Below are 20,788 nucleotides of genomic sequence, written 5' to 3'. Positions count from 1 at the left end.
CGCCCATAACCCTCCTCCTCCCTGACCGCCAGACTGCATCACCTTGACTGGGGTGTCGAACCTGTAACCTCCACTTTCTTGACGACCACCAACTTCCACCGCCAGATGATTTTCTTCGGCTTACCATGTCTCCCAGTACACACACACACACACACACCCTACAGGAGACCGACCACACTTCACTCTCCCTAATCCCTAATCTCTCGATCCGTCTCACGCACTCTTATAGTCTCTTTCATGTCCAGAGATAAATGGTCCCCCTTGATGTCTCCCCCTCACACACCATTCATCACTCCTTCAAAGTACTTCTTATACTCAGAATTTCCGATAACGCCCACCTAAGATGGATGATTGGCAGGCCATCTTATATTTTTCCCTGAGCCCATCTTTAACACCTTTTTTTTTCTATCCTCATTTAGATTTCTTTCTAGTTTCCAAAATGTTTCATTTTGACCTGTCGACACTTTCGTCCTCCGAGATGGATCACACGTACGTACGTGGGTGAGGGAGGGAGGGAGAAGTTCCTCCCAGTCACTCGTGGTACCACAAGCGAGACCTTGGATCGACGTGGTCATAAAAGAGCAATAAGGGCTGCCCACACGTAACTCTCTGTCCTTCTCCTGTCGTAGAAGGCTGCGAACAAAGGATGAAGCTAAGAGGGGATTTTTTTTTTTCTCTCTCTCTCTCTTACTTTCCCCCCCCCCATCAAAGGCTCAGTCATCTGTTGCTGACGCTGCCTCGCTCTCGCGGGAAGGAGCGAACAGGGATGAAAGAGAGATTGACCATCATATGGTAGCTCCCTTGCTTACCTGTTGTGGGAGAAAGCCTATCCCAAAAATAGGAAACTCTCTCTCAGGAGTGAAAGTACTCCATAAGAGGCCATAAGAGGCTATATGCCTTCACAAACAGCCTCGAAATGACCCAAAATGGTCTGTTGCTGTGTGAACTCCTTTGTATCTCTCCGATTTTTAAATTCTCCAGCTGTCTCGTTTGTCACAGCCACGGGGTTTTGAAGATATGTTCCACTGTTAATAGCCACTGCTCCTCCTCAGAATAATGGTGCTTCTCTTTACGCAAGTACTAGGGTGACTGTCTACTGTCTAAGGATGGTGATTTAGGGGGAGGGAGGCTGTTTATTTTCGTATGAAGCGGTCTGTTTGAGCTCAGATGGTCGCGATGTTTTTGTCTTATCAGACTGCAACTTGGGGATGAGGGATCTCTCTTAATGGCAGGAAATGACGGCGGCGAGGATGGTACAGCATAGTGTCCAAAATGCTAAGCAGGTCGTTTAAGGTTTAGGAAATGGCACGTAGAATATATATCTATCTCTTTTATGCTAGCATATACATTTTGACATGCAAGATGTGTCTTTGGAATGTTGCTCAGTGCCTGTGTATGCTAATCCACAGAGCCAGCCATAATATTCTTCCAAATGACCCACATCTTCGCTTCAGAACGTTCATATTCACAATCTGGACCAGCATGAGTAAAGTCATATTGGCCCCCCTGAGTCCCGGAGACTCATTGTTTTTCTGGGTAACCCAAGTTCCACGGCCCTGTGGACGAGTGGGTGGAGTTGCCTGCGCCCCCTCTCTCCAGCTCATGTCCCATAGACAGAGGACCGAATTTAGAAGCTGCCACTCTCCGGTCCATGGACCATAGGCATGAAGGGAAGTGGGTTAAACATAACCTCTTATGACCCACGGCTCTCGGTCCAGAGGGCCTGGACCATCCTCCAGATGGCCCACCAGAAGCATTTTCCGCCATCTGGACCAGTTCACCAACCCGCATGGATATTTCTCCAATCCATCTCTCCACCTCCGAGACGAAGACCTCTCTCTGCCAATTTACAAAGAAAACGTAAACAAAAGCACTTCGAACTCTGCTTGCGCCTGTGTCAATACACTGAGGACCTCGGGATCTCGCTCCTTGATTAAGTCTAATACTCCAGCCACTTCGAGTGCGTTTTTGGACCCCTCCCTCTCCCGAAGGAGCTCCCTTTCCAGGAGACTTTTCTCGAGTCCATGTAGATGATTGCCGGGTTTAAAGGCCTTTTGTCCCGTTGCGTTGTTTGTGCTGTGAATTCAAAAGCAGACCATTAACAGTTGGTTGTTCATGGTTGTTCATGTTGTGGACTAGGAATGATAAAGATGTTGATGTTCCTAACTCACATGAAAGAATGTTTGTAATTGTGGAATGATGTGAAATGATGTGTATGTGTAGAGGGAGATATAGAAGCGATGTTTAAAGTGAGAAGTGATGTTATGGGCCATGTTTGGTGGGAGCTGATGTTAAAGATAACAGACCGATGTTTGATAAGAGATGATGTTAACGTATGGACGAAGTGTAAACCGAGAATTAACATTAGCAATAGGACTATTGTTTAACGAGATCTGATATTAACCAAAGTGCACGGTGTTGAACGAGGAAAAATCCGATGTCTAATCATAACTATTGTTAACCATAAGACGATGTTTAACGACAATTAGCAACGAAAGCACGGTATTTGTTCCCAAGAAACGCTATATTAACCGCCTGTAAATTCTAACCAGACAATGACGTTTAACAAGAGATGATAGTAACGAAAGGACAAATGCCCAATGACAGCTCATTATGTGAATATAATTTCACATACCAAACTAAACACACACACACACACACACACACACACACACACACACCACCCAGTATGATACAGGCGACTGTCTCCACTGGGAAATGCTAATAGTGTGTGAGACTAGGATATCTTAATGCCTTTTTTTTTGTTAATAGCCTCTGGTGATGATAGATTGTGACGACTTTGTCAACAGACCTTAATTCTGCGTCTTTTCGAAAGATGAGGATCATCAGCTGTGATGCATCGTTCCCCGTCCTTGGATTAAAATGACTTTTCTTTTTTTTTTTACTACCATTATCTGTTGGTGGTTGATGATATCCTGTGAAAGGTAAGAAGAAATGTACCCACACACACACACACACACACACACACACACACACACACACACACACACACACACACCCACACACACACACATGCCCACCCACCCACCCACCCACCCACCCACACACACACACATACCCACCCACCCACACACACACACACACACACACACACACACACACCCACACCCACACCCCCCCCCACCCACCCACCCCCCCACCCACCCACCCACACACACACACACACACACACACACACACACACACACACACACACACACACACCCACCCACCCACACACACACACACACACACACACACACACACACACACACACACACACACACACACACACACGCCCGCCCACACACTCACCCACCCACACACGCACACACACAAAGCCTTCTATGACCAACCAAAAACTAAGGATGATTATTCTTTTGAAGAAAGTGAAACGTCCAATATCCTCAGAGCAGCGTAGAAGGGAAGGCGTGGCACGGCGTGGCGTCCGTCGAGGTGGGCGGGAATACCTGTGGGCGGCGCGGGAAGTGGGCGGCAGAGTGAGTCGTGGGCGGCGGAGGAGGAGGAGTGTGTGGTGTGTGTGGAGGAGGAGGAGTGTGTGGTGTGTGTGGAGGAGGAGGAGTGTGTGGTGTGTGTGGAGGAGGAGGAGGAGTGTGTGGTGTGTGTGGAGGAGGAGGAGGAGTGTGTGGTGTGTGTGGAGGAGGAGGATGAGTGTGTGGTGTGTGTGGAGGAGGAGGATGTGTGGTGTGTGTGGAGGAGGAGGAGGAGTGTGTGGTGTGTGTGTGGAGGAGGTGTGTGTGGTGTGTGTGGAGGAGGAGGATGAGTGTGTGGTGTGTGTGGAGGAGGAGGATGTGTGGTGTATGTGGAGGAGGAGGAGTGTGTGGTGTGTGTGGAGGAGGAGGAGTGTGTGGTGTGTGTGGAGGAGGAGGAGGAGTGTGTGGTGTGTGTGGAGGAGGAGGAGTGTGTGGTGTGTGTGGAGGAGGTGTGTGTGGTGTGTGTGGAGGAGGAGAAGTGTGTGGTGTGTGTGGTGGAGGAGAAGTGTGTGGTGTGTGTGGAGGAGGAGGTGTGTGCGGTGTGTGTGGAGGAGGAGGTGTGTGTGGTGTGTGTGGAGGAGGAGGAGTGTGTGGAGGAGGAGGAGGAGTGTGTGGTGTGTGTGGAGGAGGAGGAGTGTGTGGTGTGTGTGGAGGAGGTGTGTGTGGTGTGTGTGGAGGAGGAGAAGTGTGTGGTGTGTGTGGTGGAGGAGAAGTGTGTGGTGTGTGTGGAGGAGGAGGTGTGTGCGGTGTGTGTGGAGGAGGAGGTGTGTGCGGTGTGTGTGGAGGAGGAGGTGTGTGTGTGTGCACATGAGCAGTGTTCAGGGTGTGAGGGTGTGTGATCGCCCACAGCCACAGACTAAGCCACTGTACGATGGTAAAGGGACGATCCGTCATAACAAGAGACTGTTTTGATTGGCTCACGATGCCGGCTAATGACATTCGATCTCTCACGGCTAAGTGTATTGTGATTGGCCGAGGCCAAGTAGTCACTATTGTTTTTTTCTTTTTTCTTTTTTTTTCTAGTTCTTGTTTTGCGATATTGTGATTGGTCTAGATGATCTCCTCCTCCTCCTCCTCCTCCTCCTCCTCCTCCTTTTCCTCCTCCTTCTCTCTCTCTCTCTCTCTCTCTCTCTCTCTCTCTCTCTCTCTCTCTCTCTCTCTCTCTCTCTCTCTCTCTCTCTCTCTCTCGTCCCTGGTGGGTGTGGTGGTCGTCGTACTGTCTCAGTGGTCGTACTGTCTTGGTCGGTGGTCATCCGCTTGCTTGCTGATGGGTCGTACCGTCGTGTCCAATGGTTGTAAACTTGTGTGGTCGTGCCGTCGTGCTCAAAGGTCTATGCACCGTCGTGCTCAAGGGTCGCACCGTCGTGCTCAAGGGTCGTACCGTCGTGCTCAAGGGCCGCACCGTCGTGCTCAAGGGTCGTAACCGTGCTCAAGGGTCGTACCGTCGTGCTCAAGGGTCATACCGTCGTGCTCAAGGGTCGTACCGTCGTGCTCAAGGGTCGTGACCGTGCTCACTGGTCGTACCGTCGTGGTCAAGGGTCGTACCGTCGTGCTCAAGGGTCGTACCGTCGTGCTCAAGGGTCGCACCGTCGTGCTCAAGGGTCGTACCGTCGTGCTCAAGGGTCGCACCGTCGTGCTCAAGGGTCATACCGTCGTGGTCAAGGGTCGTACCGTCGTGCTCAAGGGTCGTACCGTCGTGCTCTATGGTCGTACCGTCGTGCTCAAGGGTCGTACCGTCGTGCTCACTGGTCGTACCGTCGTGCTCAAGGGTCCTACCGTCGTGCTCAAGGGTCGTACCGTCGTGCTCAAGGGTCGTACCGTCGTGCTCAAGGGTCGTGCCGTCGTGCTCAAGGGTCGTGCCGTCGTGCTCAAGGGTCGTACCGTCGTGCTCAAGGGTCGTACCGTCGTGCTCAAGGGTCGTACCGTCGTACTCAAGGGTCGTACCGTCGTGCTCAAGGGTCGTGCCGTCGTGCTCAAGGGTCGTACCGTCGTGCTCAAGGGTCGTGCCGTCGTGCTCAAGGGTCGTACCGTCGTGCTCAGGGGTCGTACCGTCGTGCTCAAGGGTCGTACCGTCGTGCTCAAGGGTCGTGCCGTCGTGCTCAAGGGTCGTACCGTCGTGCTCAAGGGTCGTACCGTCGTGCTCAAGGGTCTTACCGTCGTGCTTTATGGTCGTACCGTCGTGCTCAAGGGTCCTACCGTCGTGCTCAAGGGTCGTACCGTCGTGCTCAAGGGTCGCACCGTCGTGCTCAAGGGTCATACCGTCGTGCTCAAGGGTCATGCCGTCGTGCTCAAGGGTCGTACCGTCGTGCTCAAGGGTCGCACCGTCGTGCTCAAGGGTCATGCCGTCGTGCTCAAGGGTCGTACCGTCGTGCTCAAGGGTCGCACCGTCGTGCTCAAGGGTCATGCCGTCGTGCTCAAGGGTCATGCCGTCGTGCTCAAGGGTCGCACCGTCGTGCTCAAGGGTCGTATCGTCGTGCTCAAGGGTCGTACCGTCGTGCTCAAGGGTCGTACCGTCGTGCTCAAGGGTCGTACCGTCGTGCTCAAGGGTCGTACCGTCGTGCTCAAGGGTCGCACCGTCGTGCTCAAGGGTCGTACCGTCGTGCTCAAGGGTCGTACCGTCGTGCTCTATGGTCGTACCGTCGTGCTCAAGGGTCGTAACCCCCTTGCCCAAGGATTTAAGACGTTGGGCATTATGTACGTGGCATCCAGAAGCCATTTTCTCTTTTTCTTAAAGACATCTTTTGTTACATGGTTTTCATTTTTCACTGTCATGCAATTTATTGTTTGAATAACATATGCTGTGACAAGAGTAATCACTGGTTCTGTCTATTTCCCAATCACTGGTCCTGTCTATTTCCCAATTACTGGTCTTGTCTATTTCCCAATCGATGTGTCCTGTCTATTTTCCAATCACTGGTCATGTCTATTTCCCAATCGATGTGTCATGTCTATTTCCCAATCGATGTGTCCTGTCTATTTCCCAGTCACTGGCCCTGTCAATTTCCCAATCACTGGTCCTGTCTATTTTCCAATCACTGGTCCTGTCTATTTCCCAATCACTGGTACTGTCTATTTCCCAATCACTGGTACTATCTATTTCCCAGTCACTGGCCCTGTCAATTTCCCAATCACTGGTCCTGTCTATTTTCCAATCACTGGTCCTGTCTATTTCCCAATCACTGGTACTGTCTATTTCCCAATCACTGGTCCTGTCTATTTCCCAATCACTGGTACTGTCTATTTCCCAGTCACTGGTCCTGTCTATTTCCCAATCGATGTGGTTATAAAATAAAATAATTGATTACTTTTGTGCTGTTCTTTAAGTCTATATTTTGGATACGAGATGCGATTACTTATAATTACTGACCTTCAATGATTACCTTTTTGATTCCATATGACATGTTGGGTCAAATATGTCTTTTACATTGGATGCAAGACGTGACCAATTATATTTTATGACTGAGTGATTATCTTTTTATTATTTTTTTATGGCATGTTGGCTGATGGAAGACATATTGTTAACATAAACTTTTAATTTTTCATCAGAATTCTCTCGTAAAATTTACGTACAAACTGAAATGAATTATAGATTCAATTATCACCAATGAAAAATCTAGAAATTAAAATCTTATTATAATCTATTTCAGTTTGTACGTAGATTTTTCATCAAAATTCTTATTATCTTAGTTTTTAGGTTTTTCATCGATGATTGAATTAATTTAATTTATTTCTGTTTGTGCTCAACAGTCGCTTGCGTAGACTTATGACGTCTTTACGTTTTCTTTGGTCAGATACAGAAAGGAGGAGGTGCACATGAATGGAAGAGAAGTGTAGAAGAGAACCTATGGGGTCTACGAAGACACAAGAGTGAAGAAGGGACGAAGAAGAAGAAGAAGAAGAAGAAGAAGAAGAAAAACCAGTACAGATTCGAACCGAGAACCCACACGTTCTGGAGAGATAGAGAAGGGGAAAAGAAAATAGCAGGGAAGGTCCTTTTTTTTTTGTACTTGAAGGGCAACAACAACGGACGGGACGTGACTTAAGGACGAACGGAGGTGAGACCAAGGACGCTTCAAGTTTCGACGCCCCGAGAACAGCGAGGGACCATGAACCACACGGAAAGGACGCCAGAACCCCGGGGTCGATTCTTGGACTTAGGAGCGCATCAGCAGCCCAGGCGTGGCTCCGCAGGTGAGGAAGCCGCCTTGGGTCAGCAGGGGAGGAAGACTTGGGTCAGCAGGGGAGGAAGAGGCTCTTGGGTCAGCAGGTGAGGAAGCCTTGGGTCAGCAGGGGAGGAAGAGGCCTTGGGTCAGCAGGGGAGGAAGAGGCCTTGGGTCAGCAGGGGAGGAAGAGGCCTTGGGTCAGCAGGAGAGGAAGAGGCCTTGGGTCAGCAGGGGAGGAAGAGGCCTTGGGTCAGCAGGGGAGGAAGAGGCCTTGGGTCAGCAATGGAGGAAGACTTGGGTCAGCAGGTGAGGAAGAGGCCTTGGGTCATCAGGTGAGGAGGCCTTGGGCCAGCAGGGGAGGAGGAAGCCTTGGGTCAGCAGGGTTGGAAGCCTTGGCAGGCAAAGGATGCTTAGGATAACAAAGGTTTAAGATAACACATAAGATGTAACCTAACCTAAAGTTTAAGATAGATAAACATGGTTTGATAGCAGGTTTCACATACATTATAACGATTAGAGTTTAAGACGATGATTAAGACATATTAAATTAGATAATGCTTATTTTTCAAGATAAATGATAAGGTTTAACAGCAAAGACTTATGATATCGCCTAACAGATAAGGTTTAAGTTAGTTTAGGATAACAAGTGAGACTGAAAATAGTTAGAGTAACAAGTAGATATTAGGATAACAAGGAGAGCTATTTAGGCGAGGCTAAGTTATAACACATCAGATATGAGATATCATGTAAGGCCTTACAGACGTGATCTAAGATTACAGATAGGCTTATGATAACAGGAGAGGCTCGCAGGCCCAAAACTTAAGATATTACACCAAGTTTCTCAGGTGAAGTTTAAGATAACAGGTGAGGATATACCGCTGGGACAGAAGAAAACAAACTGCATCTCCACTGAGTGGTGTATGATGACGAACGAAACATTTCCGAATTAGTGATAAGGCAAAAAATATGAATTTCGAAGGAAAACTTAAAACTTATGTTAAAGGCTGAGTCTTAGGATAAAATCTAAGCCTTTCTGTATCAGGTAAGCCTTAGAACAACATCTGAACCTTATTATGTCCGCTTTAACCTTAGAATAACAGATGGGCCTTAGCGTGACAAGTCAGCCTTGGCTAAGCAACGTAAGGCTTCGGGATACACCACTGAGCCTTAGTGCTTCAGCTGAGCCCTTGGGCAACAGAGCCTTAGGTATAACAGCTGATCCTCTGTATCCCAGGTGAGCCTTATGATAACAGAAGACTCTTCTGATAACAGCTCAGAGACTTATGATAACAAATACTTTCTACATTATAGATTTGGGAATATCATAAGCCTCTTTATTTTTGGGGCTAAGTTCGACATGGCTTCGCCTTTCTCCACTGTTGAGTTTGTACCTACGTAAGACTCTCTAAGTAAACCCAATTAGATCGGGAATATTCAACCTTAGAAACATGGACCAGAATTGAGCCTGCTTTATGATGGTGAAAAATCACCATCCTTTTCTCTCATCTTTTTTTTCCCCTCCATTACCTTTCTGTCGCCATCTACGTAGATAAGAAATGTTGGTTTCTGTTGCCGTTCTCTGGCAGTTAACCCTGGTCATAGACCATCAGGTCTTGTGTTATCTGGCTTTCCCATGTACTGCCATGAGGGTATACTATTACTGTCCTCCAGCAGATAACCTGGTCATAGACCATCAGGTCTTGTGTTATCTGGCTTTCCCATGTACTACCATGAGGGTATACTATTACTGTCCTCCAGCAGATAACCTGGTCATAGACCATCAGGTCTTGTGTTATCTGGCCTCACTCCCATGTACTGCCATGAGGGTATACTATTACTGTCCTCCAGCAGATAACCTGGTCATAGACCATCAGGTCTTGTGTTATCTGGCTTTCCCATGTACTACCATGAGGGTATACTATTACTGTCCTCCAGCAGATAACCTGGTCATAGACCATCAGGTCTTGTGTTATCTGGCTCTCCCATGTCCTTTTTTTCTTGTTTGCCGTAACAACAATGATCCCAGAAAACCCTTGATCATTTTAAGGGATTAATGGCGGTGGAAGAACCTGGATGTTTTATTTTGGAGTCCTTTGTGAAGGACCCTCAACACTCACACGCATGAAATCTGAAGTGGAGATTATATAAGTGTGGACTGTACACATAACTCAGCCATGTCCACTGTAATGGAAAATTGGGAAAATAGTACCTTAGTGGCCAAGGAAAGAGGGTTTGTTTGGGTGAGTGGTTCTGTGAAATGTAAATTGAGGTCGAAGCTACGTACATATATGTACCTAGAGCTTCAACTGTGGAGGAATAGTTAGGAAAGGTGGTGTTGATCGTTCAGTATATAAGACACTAGGAAGGGGGAAAAAAAAAAGGAGTCAACAGAGATATGCTAATAGCGAAGGTACAGATGATACCCCAGCCAAGCCAGCATATGTAAGTTAGAGCAAAAGGAACGAGGAAAGTAAGATGGTAAAGGAGGTGAGGAAGAACTCTGTGGGAACGCTATATGTATATTGTGAACAAGGTAGAGAAAGTCCAGTACTCCTCCTCCATGAATTAACCAGAAATGAATTGTCAGACAATGGTCAGCTCATTAGGTTAAGGGGTTCAGAGGGACGAGTTTCTGAAGATGATGGGAGGGTGTGTTGAGAAATTATATCACAGTTCAAAGTGGGGGTTTTTTTTCCAGTGGAAAACTCTATAAAGCCTTAATGCCAATGAGAGAGAATGGGGAATAGGTCTTAGAGAACAATGATATGTCTCATCTCGAATACACACACACACACACACACACACACGTGTATTCCTATGAGTCCACGGGGAAAATGTAACACGAAAAGTTCCCAAGTGCACTTTCGTGTAATAATCATATCATCAGGGGAGACACATGTGTGTGTGTGTGTGTATATACATATTTATATAATTCTCCATTGTAGATCGCCATTTCCCGCGTTAGTGAGGTAGGGCATGGAACAGGAACGAAGAAACGCCACACATTCGCTGGCCCCCCTTACCCGTTTGAATTGATCTTTTCCGTCGTGCCGCCGTTACCTTCTGTTTGAACTAATCACTACTGTTGTGACCTCGTCATCTGTTGGGAGTGATCACTTCTCTCTCTCTCTCTCTCTCTCTCTCTCTCTCTCTCTCTCTCTCTCTCTCTCTCTCTCTCTCTCTCTCTCTCTCTCTCTCTCTCAACCCACCGTGTGAACTCATCTTCCGTTGAGTATGATCGTACGCTGTTAATATTAAAGGGTCCCTAACATAGACTCCCTTATAATCAACCATATAAGTGGAAGGTTCAGTTGGTGTAATTTGCTTACAGTACACAGAGGTAATTAAAACTTTCGACTAATTAAGATGGAAGTAAGTTCAGCTCTGTGCTTAATATGTGTGTGTGTGTGTGTGTGTGTGTGTCAAATAATCTATCACAGTCAGTAGTAGATGGTATCTATCGCAGGGAATAGGTCGTATCTATCGTTCTAAGGAGAAGGTGATATAGAATTTTGATATACTGCTCAGTGTTCCCCTCGTTTGAATAAACTCTATATTCCATAGCAACTTACAAAGAAAGATATAGGAATAAACATGAGTAAACTCTATCTTCCGTAGCAACTTACAAAGAAAGATATAGGAATAAACATGAGTAAACTCTATCTTCCGTAGCAACTTACAAAGAAAGATATAGGAATAAACATGAGTAAACTCTATCTTCCGTAGCAACTTACAAAGAAAGATATAGGAATAAACATGAGTAAACTCTATCTTCCGTAGCAACTTACAAAGAAAGATATAGGAATAAACATGAGTAAACTCTATCTTCCGTAGCAACTTACAAAGAAAGATATAAGAATAAACAAGAATAAACTCTATCTTCCGTAGCAACTTACAAAGAAAGATATAAGAATAAACAAGAATAAACTCTGTCTTCCGTTATAACTTAAAAAAAAAAAAGATAAAATGAAACGGAAATAAACTTCTATCTTACGTAGCAACTTGCAAAGAAAAAGATATGATTATACAAGAATAATCTCTCACTTCCCCAATAACTTAGAAAAGAAAAAAGACAAGAATAAACGCTATTTTCCGTCATAACTTACAATAAAACGATAAGAATAAACAAGAATAAACTCTATCATCCGTCATCACTTACAATCATAGACACGAATAAACAAAGTAAGAATAAATAGATTATTTTTATTTCCACTGATTCCATTGGATTACACACGAACACTGACCCAATCTTTCCCCAGATCCTTATGTCGCAAGGCTGGACACGCCCCCAGCAGGTGGGACGCCCCCAGCGGGCGGGACGCCCCTCATGAGCATGCGGCGCCCCCCACGCCCAACCACGCCCTCGACCACGCCCGTGTCCCCCGCCCACAGCGGAACGCCACCTCCACGCATTGGCGCCATCCAGTCAGAATCTATGCCGGCCTCCAGAAGGTAAGACCCCGAAGACAGGGAATTCCTCTGCTGCTGGTTGTACAGTGTTGTTGACCGGTTATGGTTCTGCAACAACGTTGTCATGGTTGTATCCTCGCCCCTGGTTGTGGTTGTTTGGCTGTCCCTTCGCCCTGAATGTTGTATGGTGGTGTCATTTTGCCCTGAGTGTTGTTCGCCAATGATCTGTGGTTGTGATTTCGCCCTGAGTGTGGTTGTACGGTGTTGTATGGTTGTGATTTCGCCCTGAGTGTGGTTGTACAGTGTTGTATGGTTGTGATTTCGCCCTGAGTGTGGTTGTACGGTGTTGTATGGTTGTGATTTCGCCCTGAGTGTGGTTGTGCAGTGTTGTATGGTTGTGATTTCGCCCTGAATGTGGTTGTACGGTGTTGTATGGTTGAAATTTAGCCCTGAATGCGGTTGTACAGTGTTGTATGGTTGTGATTTCGCCCTCAATGTGGTTATACAGTGTTGTATGGTTGTGATTTCGCCATGAATGAGGTTGCAAAGTTTTGTGTTTTTTGACCTGAATGTGGTTGTATTAGTGTGGTATGGTTGTGCTTTCCTCGTCACTGTGATTGTACAATGTTGTAAAGTAGCAGTGTTGTACTTCCGCCTGGGGGTTGTACTGTGTTACCAAGCTGTGATGTATTTTTGTGTGTGTGTGTGTGTGTTTGTGTGTGTGTGTGTGTGTGTGTGTGTGTGTGTGTGTGTATGCCCTCAATGTGGATACTCAAGTGTTGTGGAAGAGCCTTTGTATGGTTATAGTTCACCTTTGAGTATGGTTGTATATAATGTTGTAGAGGAGTGATGTATATGGATTGTATATCCTCCTCGTATGTGATTATATAATGTTATATTTTCCCCCTTCCTCCTCTCTAAATGTGGTTATACAGTACTGAAGTAGAGTGTTGTATTACGTGTGTCTTTTCCCTCCCAGTGTGGTTATACAGTATTGTAGGAGGGTGTTGTATGGTTGTGATTTACGCCACTCCAGCCACGGTTGTGGTGTGTAGGTTAGAGCCGTGTCGTGTTGGCACGCTGTTGTCCTACAAGTGTTGTAGATTAGCGTTGCACTCGATCACATTATCTGACTCCTGGTATATACACACTCTCTCTCTCTCTCTCTCTCTCTCTCTCTCTCTCTCTCTCTCTCTCTCTCTCTCTCTCTCTCTCTCTTAACTAACCACCCCCCCTCCTCCTCCATCTCTCTCTCTCTCTCTCCCACCTCCTTCCTACACTCCTCCATTTCTCTCTCCCACCTCCTTCCTACACTCCTCCATCTCTCTCTCCCACCTCCTTCCTACACTCCTCCATCTCTCTCTCCCACCTCCTTCCTACACTCCACGTCCTCTCGCTCCTCACTCCATCTTCTCCCTGGTATGTCCCCTCCCCCCTGCCTCACGCCCTGGTATGTCCACGCCCCCCTGTCTCACTCCCTGGTATGTCCACGTCCCCCTGCCTCACGCCCTGGTATGTCCACGTCCCCCTGCCTCACGCCCTGGTATGTCCACGCCCCCTGCCTCATGCCCTGGTATGTCCACGCCCCCCTGTCTCACTCCCTGGTATGTCCACGTCCCCCTGCCTCACGCCCTGGTATGTCCACGCCCCCTGCCTCACGCCCTGGTATGTCCACGCCCCCCTGTCTCACTCCCTGGTATGTCCACGTCCCCCTGCCTCACGCCCTGGTATGTCCACGCCCCCTGCCTCATGCCCTGGTATGTCCACGCCCCCCTGCCTCACGCCCTGGTATGTCCATGCCCCCCTGCCTCATGCCCTGGTCTCTCCTCCCGCCAGGTCCTCGCTCCTGCCACCGGGGTTGGACTCCCGCCGCAGCTCCCTGACGAAGAAGTCGCTGACGGACCTGGTCCAGGACGCGAGGAAGGGCATCAAGAGCGTGACAGACACGTCCATGAAGGCTGGCCAGAAGGTAAGAGACGTGGGAGGGAGGGAGGGAGGGTCTGTAACACTTGCGGGAGGGAGGGAGGGTCTGTCTCTCTCCCTCTCTTTTGTAGGTCGTTGTGGGCAGCGGGTAGGGAGGGAAGAGAGAGAGAGAGAGAGAGAGAGAGAGAGAGAGAGAGAGAGAGAGAGAGAGAGAGAGAGAGACCGAAGAGATAATGGTGTTAAGGAGATGAGATTGAGAGAGACTGACTATTTATCTCGCATGATATAGTGATGTAGAGATGAAGTAACGCTTTTAGGGGGGAGAGATATATATATTTTGGGGAGTAAGGGGGAGGAGGGCGAGTCTTCTAAGATGCATGGGAGACTGTAGAGATAATGGTATAGAGAAAAAAGGTGAGAGAGATATCAGGAGGGGAGTTTTATAGGGATTATGAGAGATAATATTGTAGCCAGATGGGAGACACTGATAAGGGCCTTTGATGAGATACGAGGGAGGGGAGAGACTGTATAGATAATGATATGGCAAGATGAGAGACATCGATGTGGGGTCTTGTAAAATGTAGGGGAGAGAAAAGAGAGACAATGTCTCCCCTTTAGTGAGAGATATATATATGGGGTGTGGAGGGGGCGTCTCACAAGACGTAGAGGAGAATGTAGTAGAGATAATAGTGATGATGATGTAGGCTAACCTGATGAGAGATTGTACGAGAGGAAGATGAGATAATGAAGATAGGAGACTTAACGGAAGATATGAAAACTTTAATGAAACTGAGTGAAAGTGAGTTGGTGAATGTGACTACAGTGAGTCACCATTACAAGGTATTTTAATAAATCCCATCGTTTCATGTATATAACAAATTCATTGACCAATGTTAAAATGAAAATCAGTGAAGGTGAGTTGATGAATGTGATTTCTCCTTCTTGAAGACACAGTCGTCTGGACAGTGATATCTCGAGAGAGAGTCACTATCACAAGGTAGTTTGATACATCCCATAGTTTCATGTATATAGATTTTATTGAACGTTTATTTCTCATTGTCTTTATCTAACTCACCGTTCCGTCTCTGTTCGGTCGTTCATCATGTGTCAGGTGGAGTAGATGGGGCTTCTGTGTTCTTAGATCTAAGGCCTGCAGCCGTGCATCGTAATGAACTTCCCCCCAGCGATTTATATTTAAGAGATTTTTCAAGCGGTACAATGTGCTTTGAGTGTGTGTGAGAGAGAGAGAGAGAGAGAGAGAGAGAGAGAGAGAGAGAGAGAGAGAGAGAGAGAGAGAGAATAGATCAGGTTGCTGGACTCGTCTGCCTTTATGGCACCGTTGCGTTTGTTTGGGTCCCTAGCGAAGAGAGGAATGAGTGAACAGTCGGATCCAAAATGTTCGCTCGCGATGATGAACGCTGTAGCTGTTTGACGCCGGGAGAGTTACTAGACCATTTGTCTTCGCCAGACGTTGGGTCACGACTTCACGTCAACAACAAAGATCGTACGTACGTACGTACACAGACACGTACACGCCAACAAGCAGAGACTTTGCGATTGGCCATCCTGAAATATGGCAAGACTTCATTGCCCACGCAAATTATTTTTTTGGGGAGGGAGGAGAGGATATTTTAAGCTTCTTAAATAAGAGATGGAAACCCGGATGCTGAGGGAGAGGGATGGGGTTGTAAACTGGGCTGAGATTCAAGTCATTGTAGGCGTGCGACCTACGATTTATGAGCGGGCTGGAGATGTATGGGATGCTTTACTGTGATGTATGAACAGTTGGACGACACGGCATGGTTGCCTCAGCCATAAGTAGGGGGTTGCTGTTCACCTCAGCATGGTTGCCTCAGCCATAACTAGGGAGTTGCTGTTCACCTCAGCATGGTTGCCTCAGCCATAACTAGGGGGTTGCTGTTCACCTCAGCATGGTTGCCTCAGCCATAAGTAGGGGGTTGCTGTTCACCTCAGCATGGTTGCCTCAGCCATAAGTAGGGGGTTGCTGTTCACCTCAGCATGGTTGCCTCAGCCATAAGTAGGGGGTTGCTGTTCACCTCAGCATGGTTGCCTCAGCCATAACTAGGGAGTTGCTGTTCACCTCAGCATGGTTGCCTCAGCCATAAGTAGGGGGTTGCTGTTCACCTCAGCATGGTTGCCTCAGCCATAAGTAGGGGGTTGCTGTTCACCTCAGCATGGTTGCCTCAGCCATAAGTAGGGGGTTGCTGTTCACCTCAGCATGGTTGCCTCAGCCATAAGTAGGGGGTTGCTGTTCACCTCAGCATGGTTGCCTCAGCCATAAGTAGGGGGTTGCTGTTCACCTCAGCATGGTTGCCTCAGCCATAACTAGGGAGTTGCTGTTCACCTCAGCATGGTTGCCTCAGCCATAAGTAGGGGGTTGCTGTTCACCTCAGCATGGTTGCCTCAGCCATAAGTAGGGGGTTGCTGTTCACCTCAGCATGGTTGCCTCAGCCATAAGTAGGGGGTTGCTGTTCACCTCAGCATGGTTGCCTCAGCCATAAGTAGGGGGTTGCTGTTCACCTCAGCATGGTTGCCTCAGCCATAAGTAGGGGGTTGCTGTTCACCTCAGCATGGTTGCCTCAGCCATAACTAGGGAGTTGCTGTTCACCTCAGCATGGTTGCCTCAGCCATAACTAGGGAGTTGCTGTTCACCTCAGCATGGTTGCCTCAGCCATAACTAGGGAGTTGCTGTTCACCTCAGCATGGTTGCCTCAGCCATAACTAGGGGGTTGCTGTTCACCTCAGCATGGTTGCCTCAGCCATAAGTAGGGGGTTGCTGTTCACCTCAGCATGGTTGCCTCAGCCATAAGTAGGGGGTTGCTGTTCACCTCAGCATGGTTGCCTCAGCCATAACTAGGGAGTTGCTGTTCACCTCAGCATGGTTGCCTCAGCCATAAGTAGGGGGTTGCTGTTCACCTCAGCATGGTTGCCTCAGCCATAAGTAGGGGGTTGCTGTTCACCTCAGCATGGTTGCCTCAGCCATAACTAGGGAGTTGCTGTTCACCTCAGCATGGTTGCCTCAGCCATAACTAGGGAGTTGCTGTTCACCTCAGCATGGTTGCCTCAGCCATAACTAGGGAGTTGCTGTTCACCTCAGCATGGTTGCCTCAGCCATAACTAGGGAGTTGCTGTTCACCTCAGCATGGTTGCCTCAGCCATAACTAGGGAGTTGCTGTTCACCTCAGCATGGTTGCCTCAGCCATAACTAGGGAGTTGCTGTTCACCTCAGCATGGTTGCCTCAGCCATAACTAGGGAGTTGCTGTTCACCTCAGCATGGTTGCCTCAGCCATAACTAGGGAGTTGCTGTTCACCTCAGCATGGTTGCCTCAGCCATAACTAGGGAGTTGCTGTTCACCTCAGCATGGTTGCCTCAGCCATAACTAGGGAGTTGCTGTTCACCTCAGCATGGTTGCCTCAGCCATAAGTAGGGGGTTGCTGTTCACCTCAGCATGGTTGCCTCAGCCATAAGTAGGGGGTTGCTGTTCACCTCAGCATGGTTGCCTCAGCCATAAGTAGGGGGTTGCTGTTCACCTCAGCATGGTTGCCTCAGCCATAAGTAGGGGGTTGCTGTTCACCTCAGCATGGTTGCCTCAGCCATAACTAGGGAGTTGCTGTTCACCTCAGCATGGTTGCCTCAGCCATAAGTAGGGGGTTGCTGTTCACCTCAGCATGGTTGCCTCAGCCATAACTAGGGAGTTGCTGTTCACCTCAGCATGGTTGCCTCAGCCATAAGTAGGGGGTTGCTGTTCACCTCAGCATGGTTGCCTCAGCCATAAGTAGGGGGTTGCTGTTCACCTCAGCATGGTTGCCTCAGCCATAAGTAGGGGGTTGCTGTTCACCTCAGCATGGTTGCCTCAGCCATAAGTAGGGGGTTGCTGTTCACCTCAGCATGGTTGCCTCAGCCATAAGTAGGGGGTTGCTGTTCACCTCAGCATGGTTGCCTCAGCCATAACTAGGGAGTTGCTGTTCACCTCAGCATGGTTGCCTCAGCCATAAGTAGGGGGTTGCTGTTCACCTCAGCATGGTTGCCTCAGCCATAAGTAGGGGGTTGCTGTTCACCTCAGCATGGTTGCCTCAGCCATAACTAGGGAGTTGCTGTTCACCTCAGCATGGTTGCCTCAGCCATAACTAGGGAGTTGCTGTTCACCTCAGCATGGTTGCCTCAGCCATAACTAGGGAGTTGCTGTTCACCTCAGCATGGTTGCCTCAGCCATAACTAGGGAGTTGCTGTTCACCTCAGCATGGTTGCCTCAGCCATAAGTAGGGGGTTGCTGTTCACCTCAGCATGGTTGCCTCAGCCATAAGTAGGGGGTTGCTGTTCACCTCAGCATGGTTGCCTCAGCCATAAGTAGGGGGTTGCTGTTCACCTCAGCATGGTTGCCTCAGCCATAAGTAGGGGGTTGCTGTTCACCTCAGCATGGTTGCCTCAGCCATAACTAGGGAGTTGCTGTTCACCTCAGCATGGTTGCCTCAGCCATAACTAGGGAGTTGCTGTTCACCTCAGCATGGTTGCCTCAGCCATAAGTAGGGGGTTGCTGTTCACCTCAGCATGGTTGCCTCAGCCATAACTAGGGAGTTGCTGTTCACCTCAGCATGGTTGCCTCAGCCATAACTAGGGAGTTGCTGTTCACCTCAGCATGGTTGCCTCAGCCATAACTAGGGAGTTGCTGTTCACCTCAGCATGGTTGCCTCAGCCATAACTAGGGAGTTGCTGTTCACCTCAGCATGGTTGCCTCAGACATAACTAGGGGGTTGCATTTCACCTCAGCATGGTTGCCTCAGCCATAAGTAGAGGGTTGCTGTTCACCTCAGCATGGTTGCCTCAGCCATAAGTAGGGGGTTGCATTTCACCTCAGCATGGTTGCCTCAGCCATAACTAGGGGGTGGCTGTTCACCTCAGCATGGTTGCCTCAGACATAACTAGGGGGTTGCATTTCACCTCAGCATGGTTGCCTCAGCCATAAGTAGGGGGTTGCTGTTCACCTCAGCATGGTTGCCTCAGCCATAAGTAGGGGGGTGCTGTTCACCTCAGCATGGTTGCCTCAGCCATAAGTAGGGGGTTGCTGTTCACCTCAGCATGGTTGCCTCAGCCATAAGTAGGGGGTTGCTGTTAACCTCAGCATGGTTGCCTCAGACATAAGTAGGGGGTTGCTGTTCACCTCAGCATGGTTGCCTCAGCCATAAGTAAGGAGGTGCTGTTCACCTCAGCATGATTGCCTCAGACATAACTAGGGGGTTGCTGTTCACCTCAGCATGGTTGCCTCAGCCATAAATAGGGGGTTGCTGTTCACCTCAGCATGGTTGCCTCAGCCATAAGTAGGGGGTTGCTGTTCACCTCAGCATGGTTGCCTCAGCCATAACTAGGGGGTGGCTGTTCACTTCAGCATGGTTGCCTCAGACATAACTAGGGGGTTGCATTTCACCTCAGCATGGTTGCCTCAGCCATAACTAGGGGGTTGCTGTTCACCTCAGCATGGTTGCCTCAGCCATAAGTAGGGGGTTGCTGTTCACCTCAGCATGGTTGCCTCAGCCATAACTAGGGGGTTGCTGTTAACCTCAGCATGGTTGCCTCAGACATAACTAGGGGGTTGCTGTTCACCTCAGCATGGTTGCCTCAGCCATAAGTAGGGGGTTGCTGTTCACCTCAGCATGGTTGCCTCAGCCATAAGTAGGGGTTGCTGATCACCTCAGCATGGTTGCCTCAGCCATAACTAGGGGGTTGCTGTTCACCTCAGCATGGTTGCCTCAGCCATAACTAGGGGGTTGCTGTTCACCTCAGCATGGTTGCCTCAGCCATAAGTAGGGGGTTGCTGTTCACCTCAGCATGGTTGCCTCAACCATAAGTAGGGGGTTGCTGTTCACCTCAGCATGGTTGCCTCAACCATAAGTAGGGGGTTTCTGTTCACCTCAGCATGGTTGCCTCAACCATAAGTAGGGGGTTGCTGTTCACCTCAGCATGGTTGCCTCAGCCATAAGTAGGGGGTTGCTGGTCACCTCAGCATGGTTGCCTCAGCCATAAGTAGGGGGTTGCTGTTCACCTCAGCATGGTTGCCTCAACCATAAGTAGGGGGTTGCTGTTCACCTCAGCATGGTTGCCTCAGCCATAAGTAGGGGGTTGCTGTTCACCTCAGCATGGTTGCCTCAGCCATAACTAGGGGGTTGCGTTTCACTTCATCGAGATCTCTCACGCGACACTGAGGTGGGTTTCGCCTCAGCAAGATCTCTCACTCAGGATAACTTTGATCCGTGGCAGAGCCAGTGACTGGAACACTAGGTTATTCCACCCTAGTGGACATTTTGTGGTGGCTGGTGGTGGGCCGGATCCACCCTAGTGGACATTTTGAGGTGGCTGGTGGTGGGCCGGATCCACCCTAGTGGACATTTTGTGGTGGCTGGTGGTGGGCCGGATCCACCCTAGTGGACATTTTGTGGTGGCTGGTGGTGGGCCGGATCCACCCTAGTGGACATTTTGAGGTGGCTGGTGGTGGGCCGGATCCACCCTAGTGGACATTTTGTGGTGGCTGGTGGTGGGCCGGATCCACCCTAGTGGACATTTTGTGGTGGCTGGTGGTGGGCCGGATCCACCCAGGTGTGTGTGTGTAGATGGTGAAGGCTAGGAGGGTGGAGAGGGAAGGGGGGGTTTCTTATTCAGAGGGTCTTAGTGGATTGGGTCAGTGGTTGTGGTAGTTGTGATCTACGTGGACAGGTGGATTGATGGGTGGAAGAGGTGGTTGTGGTGTAACATTGGATGGACGGATAGATGGACGGATGGATAG

The 20,788-nt window shown here is 48.9% G+C and overlaps 1 protein-coding gene across 5 annotated transcripts in view; it reads left to right on the top strand.

Moving 5' to 3' along the window:
• The window catches only part of LOC139759059 (TWiK family of potassium channels protein 18-like), a 209,150-nt gene that overhangs the window by 41,077 nt on the left and 147,285 nt on the right, over positions 1-20,788 (top strand). For all 5 annotated transcript variants that reach the window (XR_011714990.1, XM_071680979.1, XM_071680980.1 and 2 more), the window contains exons 2-4: positions 7,286-7,685; positions 11,917-12,109; positions 13,904-14,036. Coding sequence is in view for 4 of the 5 variants with exons in the window: in XM_071680979.1 (XP_071537080.1) it covers positions 7,601-7,685; positions 11,917-12,109; positions 13,904-14,036 (411 nt within the window). In the remaining variant the exon portion in view is untranslated. The remainder of the gene's footprint in view (positions 1-7,285; positions 7,686-11,916; positions 12,110-13,903; positions 14,037-20,788) is intronic.

The sequence above is a fragment of the Panulirus ornatus genome, chromosome 32 (genome assembly GCF_036320965.1).
Source record: "Panulirus ornatus isolate Po-2019 chromosome 32, ASM3632096v1, whole genome shotgun sequence".
NCBI classification, from domain to species: Eukaryota; Metazoa; Arthropoda; class Malacostraca; order Decapoda; family Palinuridae; genus Panulirus; species Panulirus ornatus.
This window is presented reverse-complemented; position numbering and strand designations above follow the sequence as displayed.